We start from the raw sequence: 14,982 nt of genomic DNA on the forward strand, positions 1-14,982 counted from the left end.
TCATGCTTTTAAACTAGCATCTATTTTATTTGATAGCGCACCAGTTGTTATTATATCTTACTTTTAATCAAATACAGATTTAGGCTTTTGCTTTGTTAGGTCTAGCGTTCCTCATTTATAAGTTTTTTCAAATTAAATATGCCATCTTAAATGTTCATAAGATGGCGCAAATCGATTAATCATTGAGTACAAAATCGTTTGCGATTCGTAGAATTGTATTCTATATGTCACGAAATTAAAAAAAAGATCGTCTCGAAACAGTAATAAATTTTCACCTCGGATATATTCGTTACTTTAAGGGAAATGTGCGCAGAACATCATATGATTTGTCATAAATCACTTTTTCATATGAAATAACATTTAACATGTGGATATGATTTTTATTCGTTTTAATTAAAAATGTAAAAGTAGGAATGTTTTAATCTTTGGTACAGAAAACATATGTCTGTATTCCCGTAGTTATGATTAGTGCGGTTTTCGGCTTGCTTTCTGCCTCCCACAGCCGGCTTGAAGAATTATATGTCCTCGGCTGTATTTCCAAACCGCTAAGACTACTCTAATCCAATCTGATATTGCGGATGTCCATGGCCGTCGATCACTTCAGTGTTCCCGCTGCTCGTTTGCCCCATTGTTTAAAAAAATGATAGTGAAATAAAAAGAAACATATAGCCCTTCTGTAGAGTACGCATGAACTTAGTGTTGTTTGTCTCGAAAGAGGGGACGCCAGTAGATGTCAGACTTTTGGACCGGCAACACTTGTCGGTACGTGAACGAGCCAAATATAACGTAACGAATGCTACACCTTCCTTTTTTAGTACCGTTCACACGAGTGCTGCGTTCTCCTCGCGATTTTATGGTAAACAAATTAAAAAGTTTACATCCGCCGTCAATGAATAAAAGCAATTAGTATCATTTAACCCCACCTGAATAAATTACACATGAGAGCATTTTTAAAATATAATTTCGTTTTAACCTTTATCACGGAATAAAACGCGACCCAAAGCTCACCCTTTTTCAGATCTTTCATATCCTTAATGTAATTTAAACACGAACCTAATACCTTATTATTTATACTTTTTATACAAACATATTACACCTTGTATGTTAATTTTGTCTGTTAAGACCCTTTCACAATTTGCGATCTGTTCGTTTCAAGTTTAACTGGCAAGGGTCGAAATTAAAGTGAACATTTGATTAAAACCAAATACAACTTTTCGTTCTAGTTTTTGGAACGATTTGTTAAGTTATAATATTGTGCGATATGTAATAGATCTATTTGCGAAAGTTTTGAGATTGCGAATTAACACTAAAATTATCAAATACATAGAAAACATCATGATTCAAAATCATATCGGGCCATAACTTACTAGCAGAATCGTTTTGAACAAAAAAGAATGAATGGTAAAAAGGAGTTAAGCACATAGGAAAGGTAAAAGTCCTGTTTTTGTGCGTCCTCGTCGATTAAAAGTTGGCAATGATCTGATCAAGATAGTTCACGAAAAGCCTGATTAAACTGGCCATAAGTTCCTTATGCGTGTGCTTTATTAGCAAGGTTAGAGTAAAAAGGCAGAGAAGAGTGCAGTAAATGTCAAGTATACAACAGTAAAATAAAAGGTCATCGGGCAGAAAAAGCAGCTGTAAATATTCGGTCTGTAGAAATACAAGGTCGAAGTCATAGAGCAGTAAGTGTTGTACATATCCCTTACAAGGTCGAAGTCACAGAGTAGTAAAGGCAGCGGCACATGTCCAGTGTAACGATAATCTGCGGCACGTGGCCACTCTGCTTAGTATGCGGAAAGCGCACGCAGACCGGAATTATCACTTTACTCCGCAGAGCTTGATTTTCTTTATGTGGGTTATATTTTTATTCCCCTTATGCCCTTGCACTGGTTATTTCGTACCACTCAGAAAGAAATTATTTTTAAAAGTCATAATTCATCATCATCATCATACTTTGTCTACTTCCTTCTTTACTATCTCAATTTATATCCTTTTATTAAAAATTTAATATTAATAGTCTGTTAAAATTAAGCGTCCTTTTCAAAATATATAGATTCAAATAAAGTTCCTAAAGAGTATATTAAAGCGAGAGGTTAATAGCTTTCAATAGAATCGGCGAACAAAAGAGGTCACCAAATCTACCCCCTGATTTAAACCGGAACCTCCCTCCGTATCTTCGATGCACCTTTGTCAAATGGACATTGTGAATTATTTTAGCATTCATTGTTGAAGTCAAATTGTTTGAATCGTTGCCAAGATATCGTGGTATCATTGCTTCTCGACTGTATCTTTACATAACACTATTTCAATATACTTCAACTAAGTACTTGATTTGCATCAAAAACTATTGCTAACAAGGAGATAATGTAATATATTATTCTGTGGAGGCTTAGATCAACTCATATTTTGTGGCTTCGTCTCTTCTCTCTCAATAAAGGACAAAAGATACAAATCAAATAAAATTTGCTTTATTTTACATTTATAAATATTCTTGGAAAAATTTGCTTGGCTTCACCAATAAATTTAAGGGCTAGCCAGACGTATTTTATTTAACATGACCCAATGATGAAATGAGGAAAGCAAAGGGTTCCCTTTATTCACATAATATGCTAATTTTGGCCTCCATAAAGCAAATGCGTTGAACCTTCGACCCTTCTCCTGCTGAGCTGAACGTAAGTAAGGGACCGTATTAATGTCGACCATGCACCGACACGCATCTACCGGGCTATACCGCCAGGCTAAAGGAATAATTAAACAGTACCAAGATCATAACGACGTAAATTAATAACATTTGTATAGCAAATTAAGTCAAGCTACGGCCGGTGCAGATTGGTGCGTTATTATTTAAATCAAAAGTACTATAGGAAATACTTTTTTCTTAAGCACCCAATTCCTATCGCTCTTTGTTTTCTTTGTGCTGAGGTTGGCAACAAACTGACCATATTATAATTTCCATTAAATCTATGTCTTCACAAATATTAAATGATCGTTGTAAGAACTCCTTGCTGTCAATATATGAAACGTGATGTACAACTAATACGGATTTTTATTCGCGTTGCGTATCCCGTAAGGAATTCGTGAACGGTAATTTTGACCCTTCCCATGTCAAATTAAATACCGTAATAAAGTAGTCGTTTCCTGAGAGATACAGCTAACAATTTACCGTATTCCGTCCGATGATTCGGTAGTTCTTTGAAAAAATATGAGAATCGAATTATTTTGTATTGCTTTTGCAAATACCGACCTTTGTTTAAGTGGGGATTGTAATTTCAGAATGCAGCATATTAAAATTAATAAATGTCATAGCTTGCTCTCTGCTCGTGTTGCTATGCTTCGTATCTTGATCCGTTCACTAATAACAAAGCTTATTATTCCCTACTGTATTATCTACAATTGTCAGATTTGCATAATTACGTTGTATCCACGGCTCACTTGTCTCGTCAGCTAACTGACTGCTGAAAACAGAACATCTGATCAATGTTACGATTTGACATGACGATTTCAATTAACATATGACAGCAAATCAAATTGATTTCGCTGTTTAGATGAATATCAGCTTAGTTAATGTTTGTAAATCATTTAACATTGATGTTTGTGATCACCCTTTTACCAGACCAATCGTAAATTCCCCTAATCTTCTAAAAATAGTCTACTAAATCTGTTACAGAAGTTATGTTTACCTGTTAATATTGGAAATAGTTCTAAGCATAAGCCGGAATTTAATGCTAAGTGCAGGCCAATCTAAAATTCCAAACAAAAGTTTAGGCAATAACATACCAAATTGGTAACATTGGTTAACGAGATTCCGTTCAGATGCTTTGAATGATTTGACTTAAAGAATGGACTGAAAATAACAGTGGCAAAAGCGTTAAAAAGCTTGGTCACAAACGTTGACGCGCATGCTTTTTATTATAAACTCTCATTGCAATAAAAGGATGACAATAGTTCGTTAATGCAACGAGAATTCGCCGAATGCTCCAAAATTATTTTGCGTGCGACAAGTCCCATGTTATCTGTTCGGAGCAATTGCTCGTTAACTGGTTCATTTTCAACTTTTATTTTCAGAGACTCAAAGTTTCACTACCATAAAAATAAGCGTAATTTTTTTGTAATAGTATTCCATAAATATTTCTACTTCTCTGCTTGAAAGTAAACGGATCATTAATTTATAATTCGAGTCATTTATACAGCTTTATAGTAACCGATATTTATTCTTTTGCATGTCAAGTTTATTTTTATAACATTATAAAAACAAAAGCAGGCGTTATGTTAAAAATAGTAGGAATACCTTTTCAGTAGTATTACAATTTTGTGAGACAGAATTTGACTTGTTGATATTGTAAGTCAAACTAATTTGCTCAGCTGAATTCTTGTCATCCAAATGTGTATATAATAAAGTAATTGCTACAATCTACCATTATTTACATAATGAGAGAGTGCCTACAATTAAATGACTGTTATTAGAATATCTTCTCTTACAATATATGATAGCAAAATATCAAATTTGAAATTAAAATCACAGAAACTAGTTGTTTAGTTTACATTAAATTAAATAATTCTCGACATTACTGATTATTTGAAGCATATTATTAAGGAATACGTTCTGTTCAATTTATTTTTTTATTTTTTATATCATAAGGTGGCAAACGAGCGAGCGGCCACCTGAAATCGCAGAAATAACGAAGTGCCCATTGCCATTAGCCATACGCAATTGCATATGCATTGCTTTCCTTTAATCGACGGAGGAGAGGATGCATAGAAAGAAAAAATATTTTCCCTTTCCATGCATCCTCTCATCCGGAAAGTCCACTTCCACTTCCCATCCTTTCCTTATAAGAAAAAGGGTGGGAAGGGAAAGAGGACTGAATTGGGCCTCCGGGACGCATACTCAACAGACGAAACGCGGAATTGCTTTCACTTCACGCCTGTCTTCTTATCGAAAGCTATTTTGTACCAAATAATTTTAACTTTACTCGAAATTACAAGTATTTAGTTAAATGGTGAGCAATTTTTCAAATTTAAATTGCTGAGAAAAGAACAATTCCGCGAATGCTGGTAATCGTCTCAACGGCGACGGTCCAGAAACATTACCCACCCGCACCCAAACGAAAAAACGAAAGCGACCGAAAAATCTTTGGAATCCCGAGGGTTATTACAATTAGTGCCGTGTCGTTGGTACGGACGGGATTTGACTACGATAAACTGAATCAGTTCGTCTGATTAAGCAATTGAGTTGCCAAAATCAAAGTAGACGAGTGAATTAAAAGAGATAAAAGAAAATAGCTACTTATTAATGTTGATAAATAACATACAAGAACTACGAATAACAGTTATCGTCCGTATTGTCATTAAGATAAATAGAACGCATGATTAGATGCTAATGCTCCTTTGATCTACCTTTATTCATCTCTATGATAGTCACCAGATATTCTTTCTGGTCTAGATTTCTTGTCGTTATTTAAATTTAAAAAGAAACTTTACACAAACTGCTGGAAGGTTGTTAGAAAAGATTAATTAAAAAAACTTTACCTGTAACAGCTTTCTTAGATTAGTTTTTTACCATTCCTTTTCGACAGACCTTTTTTATGACGTTGTACAGTTTTTGAACGTCTAAGTTGTGCAATATAAATTAGAATCCTTAACTTTATTAAAAGCGGTACGCGACCCACCCTTCCCAATTGAGTTACTTACCTTTCTTTCGTCAAATAACATAAACATGATGAAAGTCACACCCAATTTAACAAGTTAATTACTGTTAATCCCAAGAGTACCTTTCCAACATCAATTATCTGTCTCTTTTCGTGTCTGTCACGTTTGGAGATACCGTATCAAGAACACATCCGCTTAGCAGCTCTTCGTTATCTGATTCAATGAATCTGTCTATGCAAAGAGCCCTCCTCACCTCAATCAGTAGTCCATTAATTCACTATTGGGTATAATATACTCTTCTCTTTCAATCATTCCTACTGCTTTACTTCCTAGAAAGTACGAGTATTTGTATCTTTCCAGTAGACTGCAAGCCATATATTTTAGCAGGCTTGGTTCTTTTGCAATGTTAAATTTTGTAAGCGCTCATCCGTGAAAGAATCACTCGAGATGTGTTAAACGTTCGTTCCGAATGAGTGAGCGGGTTGATTGCTATCCGCACTTCCTATACTTACCCAAGCCCCAGACCAGCCCTGAGCTGCCGCGAATCGATCCTATGATTATATCAAATAGCATAATGTGAACATTTACGCTGGTTTTATCAGTCGGTAGTAGAATAGTGTTAGAATAGGAACATACGTAATTTGTATAATTGGTGGCTTATCAAAAAAAAATATGCGATTCATTTACCATTCCCAAATTTTTCACCGGTTATGACTATTGAATATTCACATAGATAAATATAAGTAATCAGTCTTATCCTTTTAGTTCTCAACAAGGAAAAAGGTGCTATTTTTTGTTATTTTACGCTTTCTTATTATTTGATACCGTCTTATGTTCCTTGGCTGAAATAAACCCTTCGGACCAGTAACTACGTTACTGAACTGATCGGGTTAGAAGGGATAATGGAAAGCTGGAAATATGGGGACGGAGAGCTTTGACAGAGCCACAACTGATGAGTATGACACAAGTTTATAGTGCATGTCATAACAAACAAGAAATGTCACAATATCATTGTATATTCTTCTCTGACATGTTTATCGTTACATCTGTTCATTTAATATAGAATTTATTTCAGAGAAACATGTCTTCGGTATTAAAGGCCCGAGCTGTAGCCATTCAGACGTGAAGGAATCACTTGAGATGTGTTAAACGGATGTTCCGAGCGAATGAGCCGGCTGATTGCTCTTCAAGCTGCGCGCTCTCTGGCTTGTGTTTTTGCTCATTATCTTGTTTGTTTGCGACGAAAACAAAGGACGTTTCAAATGCGTTCACTTAATTGAAAACACTTGTGAAGATGTTACATTGTATTGACAAATTGAAAATACCATACCTCTTTCATAATACAAAAGCGATTTTTTTTAATTAAATGATTATTTATACTTAGAAACTATTTCTGTGCCATTATCATTAGCGACAAATCAACTTAGTTATGTAAATTCTGTTAGAATTTTTATCTTGAAATAATATTTTCGGTTGATTTAAATTTCAAATAAGCGTAATGTTCGTGCTCTGCCGTTTATTAAGGAAATAAAACAAATTAATGGAGGGTACTCGTAAAATTTATTCTCATTACACAAACAACTCACAATTTTCTTGAGCAAGCGTAATAAAGTTAACATCATAAGTTCCCTTCACTCGTTTGCCACCTGCTCTTATAAAAAAATCTTAACGTGTCTTTTGATTTTCTCTCAAGAAGAATAAGTATGAAGTTGTATCAATTAATCTTAACCGCTGTTATATTATTCCTGCCTTATGCCCCTTGATACGCTTTAGGCAGAGAAATTTTAAATTTAATCTATAAGTTTTTGAGTTATTGCGGTACAAACGGTATAGTTCCGTGGCGTATATTAGAGGATTTTAATAAACGTAAAGCATACACTAGAGAGCAATCGAAGGGAAACATCCTCGCAAGGTATTGTATTACAAAAAGTTAATATTCCTGTGATCCCTCGGGCCCATTCCGCTTCGGTCAATTCTCGGGTAAAACTTTTTTAATTTACCAAAATAAATTTAATGTTGCACATTGACATTGTGATTAACTAATGTTCTTAAAGTGTTGTTTCATAATACAAATTCGTGTATTTTTTCCCTAGAGAACTTTATTTGATCCTAAAGGAAAATGTTATTGTTTCTTCTACTATCCAAGTCAAACTTCTACTTCTGAATACCATCTAGAAACCAAATTACTTACATAATAACTCAAGAAAGCACTTTTAATACATTTCTGTAGCAAGCTTAGCCACTTTTTATTTTATAACAGAAGGGGGCAAACGAGCAGCGGGAACACCGAGGTGTTCAACGACGCCCATGGACATCATCAATGCCAGAGGAACCGCAGATGCGTTGCCGGCCTTAAACATTGTTAAATATAAAGATCTATATTTTTTCATTTTCGAAGTTGTTTGAAGACAACTTCTCGACGAAAATAAACCTATTTAACAGAAAATATCCGCGATACCATATTAGAGCTATCCAAGGATACAATGGTTCTATCGCGTTATGGATTACTATAACACCGACAATAGGGTTGTACACAAAAGGAATGACATGTATGTACAACCAAAAAGTTAACCCTCATCAGGCGCACCCCTGTCAGACACATAACACCCGCTCACTGGCCGTAATCAAAGCAATAATAGCCACTTAAAATGAAGATTATGAAATAAAATTATAATTAGTGCTTTGGAAACTCTGAACTAGGCATTCCTTAGATCCCTTAAACGTATATTTGTTATGCTTATATACTGCGCTATAAGACACAAAATAATTTCTCTCCATCTCCATACACTTTTAGACGAAACAACGCTAAACAACCTACGCTTGATTTTATCAAGATAGTAGAATAAAGGTTAACATAATAGGAACAGTATAAGTAAAACAAAATCTTTATTTGCAATTAAAAAAAACGTTTTAAACTAGAAATTAGCATTTCTCTCGGGTAAGTAACTTAATGCGTTGCTTAATTTAATTTGGGAACACGTCAGATAAGCAAGTAACGTATTTACTTAGGCCTCTGAGCTGTATAATTAGGAGTCTATTAGGAGCCGGCATGGAGGCTCGCGTTTGAACAGGGCCCTTACTTACATTACTCCAGTCAATTAAATACATTTATAATGACATTTTTAATAGCGGTCTTTTACATATTTTATAACAGAGATGAGTTGTTCATTTAAAGGAGTGAATTGTTTCTATTCAAATCATTATTTTTGCTACAATGATAAGTGCAATTGCACTCCCATAACCCCAGATGTTTTACAATGGTAACACTTGTCATATTCTTATTTTCAACTGTCTTTTAAGGAATAAATAAAAAGTATGTCTATGATATTTATTTATAGTAAAAAACAATTTAAAAATACAACTACTTGATGCTAACAAGGCGAACATACAATGCTAGGTCATTCAAATATAATGGAGCACTTATAGAGCGAGTGAACTCGCACTGCAGGCGCGTTACTGTCTCGAGTATTGCTGTGACTCGTTACACCAACAGGTGGCAGTAACAACATCTTTGAGAGTCATTTGTAGCTTTCTGCCAGAAATTATTTTTTATTCTTGTTGTCTTCGTAGCGTTTGTTATTGAGACATACGATGATGGAATGAGGTATGAGATTTAGTACCTCCTATGAAATAAATAATTATCATTATTCACATTTTAGTGTCGGTGGCTCAGTGGTCAAGCACTTGACTTGCAATCTGCAGGTCCTGGGTTCGAATCCCGCCATGTACCAATATGTTTTTCCATTTCCTATTTACATATGTACATTTATCCGACGTTATTACGGTGAAGGAAAACATCGTGATACAACCTGCACATATCTGAGAAAAAATTCAAAGATATGTGTGAAGTCAATCAACCCGCAATTGGCCAGCGTGGTTGACTATGACCTAATCACCCTTAACTTAGGATTGGCTCCGAGCCCCTCGGTGGGGACGTATAGTGACCTGATGATGATGATGAACATTTTAGTGTTTGGGATCATAAAATAACAAAAAAAAAATCTCAGGCACATAACTTAAACTTTACCGATCAATGGTTTTAAAATTGTAACGTAAGTTTTAAAAACTATGCAACTTGCAATCGCTTGCTTTTCTTTTATTATAGATATTAACGGTCATTTGATAGCCTTGAGGAATGAATGTAGTATAAGAAAACTACACTAAGGGACTTTTTAAGTCACCCTTAAATATTGTTATACTAAGTAAGCTCAGGAGTAGCTTCCCTTAACATAAATTTATACCTTAATAACTATTTCATGACTTCAATAAAGTTTTAATGGGTGTTTATTTATGTTACGCAGTAGAACAATAAGATGCAATGTCTTTACAATGGTAATATTTCGATCGTCCGAACTCTGTATGTAAACATAAGTTCTATTCAATTAAATTTTAGGAAAGTGCAATAAACGCTTTACGTGATTTAGCAAACTTTGTTGGTGGAGCCTTTAAGCGTACGTGTCGTGTGGCTGGGCATTATAACTACGGTCCTAATGTTGGGCCATAAAAACTGCTTTGAATTACAAGCTGTTAAAAAAAAATTAAAAGTATATTTAGACAAAAGAATAGGTTACGTTAAATGAGTACTGAAGTTTAAATAATGTTATAAATATTATTGGCGAATCATATTCGCGTTAAAAGTTGAGAAAAAATTTAGATATTTTTCATTTAAGATTTTCCTCTTGAATTAAAATACCATTAACAAATCGAAATCGTCTCTAAAACATAAACAAGAGATAGATAGTATAAGAATAACATAAATTTACTCAAAACACCTTAAAATACTTCAATAAATAAGACTGAGAAGAGTAAGAAAAAATAAGATGAAATCAAGTCACAAAATAAAGATGTTTGTAAGGAATTTAAGAGAAAAAATAGAAATATGTCAGACACAGTATATAATATGTTACATGGTAAACCACAACAGACCGACTAGTTACGTTACTTCAGTAAGTCACGGCAAACTTTATAGCCCCACTCTGTCCCGCCATAAACAAGGGAACAAACAGCGTCCACCTGAGACTCAGACCGGGCAGTTAAATTTGTTACGAGTAGTGTTGCTGCCAGCGACTCGCCTCCGACCATTTAATATCTTCTACGTTGACTATATTATTACCTTTTTGTTACATAAAGAGATATACATATATACCGTGCGCTTTGAAATACAAGTGCGAACGTCTATGATTTTTAAATGTTACCAAACAATTGTGAATTTAATACTTATGTAATCGGACTAAAACTTTAATAAAAAATGTGGATGAGATTTGTTTTCGGACAGTTTATAAAATGTCCTAATTACAAATTTAACATAAATTTTTTAAACAAGTTCTAACATGTTTGATCATATTATAAAGTGTGGATGTTGAAAATGTATACATAATACGAGGGAAAGTTGTATTATCATCAAAGTTGTTGTGTTGACCGAACGCGCTCGCTTCCGCCACGACGACCACAACGCGCGTTTGGCGGGAAATTGCGCGGGAAATATTACCCGCCATGTCCGCCATTTTGGATCATTTAAACTGTCAGACCGAGAACAAAGATAAAGGTGACGTGTTTTAAAATATTCTTCGATTATTTTCTCTTTGAAGTTGGTTAAGAGTTATAACATAAATTATTAAGTTATATTTTAGGCAACTTAAGTTATTCTTTACTCTTATTAAATAATAGCCATATCAAACGTTTATTCCATATCACAATGTTAACGTTATTTTATATTTTTTTTTGTGGTTAACAGACAAATGCACTATTATATTTCATATTAGAACAATAAAAAAAGACAATTTAAATGAATTGCTTTAAACATTATTATCTTTGAGTATTTTCGAACGATTTTTAAACGAAGCTATTTTTAAGAAGTAATGAGGGTATTAAGAAATTATTCATCGCAATGCCAGAATGGGTACCTTTATTCTCATGCGTTGCTATGTATTTTTTAATTTCAATATTAACAATGTAATCGGTTTGAAAGGTTTTTGTGTTTAGTGACAAAACTACGTTGAACAAAATACAATCAACGACTAATTGATAACCATGAACACTCCAGCGGAGGTAAGTGATCTTTGTTTACTTTTAATTTACAATAATACTAAAGACTTTTGGTTTTCATTTAGGTTTTATTTTTATTATAAGAACTCGGAGTTAATAGATACGTATAAATAAAGTTCTTTATCATTTTAGTTAGTTTATTTAGTGTATGGCAAAAAGATAGAAATGTGTTATTCATTTCAGGTTCGATGTATTGTGTGTCAATTAGTATTTTGTTGCGCGAACTGCCGCCGCAAACACGAACAAACAGAACACAATCTGACCTACGACTGCCCGATTTGCCGCGGCAAACGCTTCCTCTGCCGCCCCGAGGACATTAACCAGGATCTGATACAGCACCTTGCCGACGAGCACGTACCTCTTCAGTGCAGGAAGTGCAACAAACTGTTCAAAACTATGGAAGATCTTATAGATATCGATAAATGTATTACTATATCAGAATTAGTTGATGAACCTTTGCACAAAGATGACGTCGCCGAAGTTATAGATAATGAATTCGACTCCCTATATCATAATGTTTTAAATAATAACGAAGGTGAAAATATCGCAGCTATTGTATCTATTAACAAATCCAATAGAACTGCTGTAATCACGCCACTGAGTAAAGGCCAGCATTTAGTTGATTACGAATCGAGTGATGCTGAATCTGAAGGTAGTCCTAAAGTGCAGTTTATGACAACTCCACATCCTAAAGTAGCACCTAAAACGCCTGTTAGTAAGAAGTACTTTAGATCTGCTACACCACACGTAAACAAATACGTTCAGTTAATGAGACAAAAAGCTATTGATGATTACGAGGAAGCCATAGCTAAGGAAGAGACAAACATGTCACCGATCAGTGGGGCCATGTCTGGCGTCGACCGCTTGGAAGGTAAAAAAAATAAAAATACTTGATCATAACTACAATTAGTTCGTATGTTACTAACATTTATATTGCAACAGTTACAGACTCCCAGAAAGAGGTGACGACACCAACATCCCAGTTACCACCGCATATGATGAACCTGGTGCAGTCCGTGACGACCAGTACGCCCACGCACCCGGCGAGCGGCGGCTGGACTTTGTTCCACGAGCAAGGAGCGGATTCACCTCTCTCAGAAATTGAGAACACAGAAAGCACCGCTCAGACAATGGAAAGCGATGTAACTTGATGTTTTATCTTAATACTTGTTAGCTTCATTCCCATGGCATTACTTTTACAATATCTCAAACGCTACACGTTCCTTATTCTTTATACATAATTAAAAGAGCGCCGATTACTTTTTGTTTTGTTAAGGTATTACCATTTGTTGACTACTACCAATTTTTTATTTTATTTCAGACAAAGACGGAGTCAGATATTATACAACCAAAACTGAAAAGTATAATCGCGACCGCAAGCCGTCACCGCTTCAGTAGCCAGGAAAGTTCCGAGAAGGGAAGCTTAACTGAAACAGGAAATAACAGTACAGAGTCATCACTAAAAACTAAAAAAGTTAAATTCGCCCAAGATACCGTTTTTGAACCGGAGCAAAAAGTGAAAAGAGGTATGTTTTGATTTCAAAGTAATGACAAGGTTTTATAAAATAGAAATAATAATATACATCTTGTTTTTTTTCAGTATTTAGAAAGCCAAAAAGAATGCTAACACCTGGACCTCAAAGACAACGATTTTGCTACAATCCTCGCTTCCAAGCTCTCGTCAATAGATTTGAAACTCAAGCAAGAACGCCGCTTAACATAAAAGTCGAGAAAGATCAAGAAACGACGCCACCTATCGGTCAACACAATATGCAAGCTAGAGCAATAGATTTCAAAGAAGAAATAAATACCGATGAGGTACCAAGTCAATGTAAAGATTCTAAGGAATTATTTAAATCGTGCGTAGACACTCCATCAAACCCAATCGATAACACTATAACAACAGTCACCACAAACATTGCAACTACTTTAGAAACATGCATCAAATCCGCTTTGCGCACCACCGAGGATGAAACGGAAATAGAGTTCAAATTCGTAATAACAAAAAAGAAAGTCAGCGTAAAGAGGATTGAAGAAGATTGGGAGAGTACAGATTTAAAAAAGAATAATAATAATAAAAAGCAAATAGAACCACAACAAAATAAAGAGAACATTTGGTCATCAGTTGCTCGGGCGATCAAAAATGTGTTTTGGAGCGAACAAGGTAAAACGTTACTTTTTTAAACGTTAACGTTATATGATAATTTATACCAAAATATAAATTTGTTAAACATATTTATTACGTTGATGAACATATGCTACCATTGTTGATGAAAACAAAATATAATTTTCATATTTTTCCTCCGCGTTATAAATTTTCACATTTTCAAGCTTACGATGTTGCATTTTCTTATTTCTACTCCAATCACTTTATTTTACACGGAGGGTCGACGTATTTTAATACACTTTATTTCTTTCCCCTTTTTACTTCCGACGCTGCGGCTCGCATTTACGGTGATGGATCGTAATTTTGTCCCTACTTACCACCTACCCTGCGATTTTATACCGTACTTTACATAGAACTTATCCTAACTCGACTGTATCTTTAGTTAATTTTACATTTAATAGCATTTACGAAACTAATGTTTAAGATATTGTCATATCCGTATAAAATGTTATTATATAAAAGTTGCCGTATACTAAAAAAAAAAAACAAATAATTTAAGTTGATTATTAAATACTATGAATCTGTTAAAATATTAATTTCTTGCAGTTTGTTCAACGCCTGTCGGATCGCTGGATAGCAACGACTCGACATCATCTTCAGCCTCTAAACGCAAATATGAACAGATGTCGGACTACAACCTGAGTCCGATCAACCACAAACGATACAAATATGAAGGCAGGATCAACGGTCGGCCACCGCTCAGGCGCACCAAGTGTTGGGGGCTGCCCGGGATGAGACCAACTACGCAAGAATCGGGCAAAGATTCACCGGAGTGGAGCCAGGATTAATTGCATACATTTTAAAATAAGGAAGAAAAAAAATTACACTATTAGTTTTTAAGCATTTATTTATGATTTTTAGTAAGTTTTTTATTGCTTTTATGTGTTAGTAGTTATCAATTATGTAAAATGCAAAATGTTCCTTAAATGAGTTAGGTATGTGAAGTTAATTTTTTTTATACTTAGTCATTTTATTGATTGTGTAAATAAGTATTTTAAAAACGAAAAAGGTAATTGATAATATGATTTACTTACCAAATTATTAATTTAGTTAAGTTTGTTTTAATATGATTAGCAAAAAACCTTGTTCTGTGATTTATTACGTGTCCTGTTTGTGTGGTT

General features: G+C 34.5%; 2 protein-coding genes across 2 annotated transcripts in view; both read left to right on the forward strand.

The window, feature by feature from the left end:
- Positions 1 to 14,982, forward strand: part of LOC106113905 (dopamine D2-like receptor) — a 90,363-nt gene that overhangs the window by 70,379 nt on the left and 5,002 nt on the right. The gene's annotated exons all lie outside the window — the stretch shown is intronic.
- On the forward strand, positions 11,548 to 14,681 carry LOC106113904 (uncharacterized). Its single transcript, XM_013306964.1, has 6 exons — positions 11,548 to 11,697; positions 11,878 to 12,565; positions 12,637 to 12,836; positions 13,016 to 13,220; positions 13,295 to 13,858; positions 14,408 to 14,681. Exons 1-6 carry the CDS (start codon positions 11,680 to 11,682, stop codon positions 14,647 to 14,649), a joined length of 1,917 nt encoding a protein of 638 aa, XP_013162418.1. The 5' UTR covers positions 11,548 to 11,679; the 3' UTR covers positions 14,650 to 14,681.

The sequence above is a fragment of the Papilio xuthus genome, unplaced genomic scaffold (genome assembly GCF_000836235.2).
Source record: "Papilio xuthus unplaced genomic scaffold, Pxut_1.1 DF828177.1, whole genome shotgun sequence".
Lineage (NCBI taxonomy): Eukaryota > Metazoa > Arthropoda > Insecta > Lepidoptera > Papilionidae > Papilio > Papilio xuthus.

Excerpts from the sequence above, each read along its gene's own strand:
- LOC106113904 (XM_013306964.1), top strand. Across the intron at positions 12,837-13,015 it reads CTCAGACAATGGAAAGCGAT|ACAAAGACGGAGTCAGATAT; the intron begins GTAACTTGATGT and ends ATTTTATTTCAG. Across the intron at positions 13,859-14,407 it reads TGTGTTTTGGAGCGAACAAG|TTTGTTCAACGCCTGTCGGA; the intron begins GTAAAACGTTAC and ends AATTTCTTGCAG.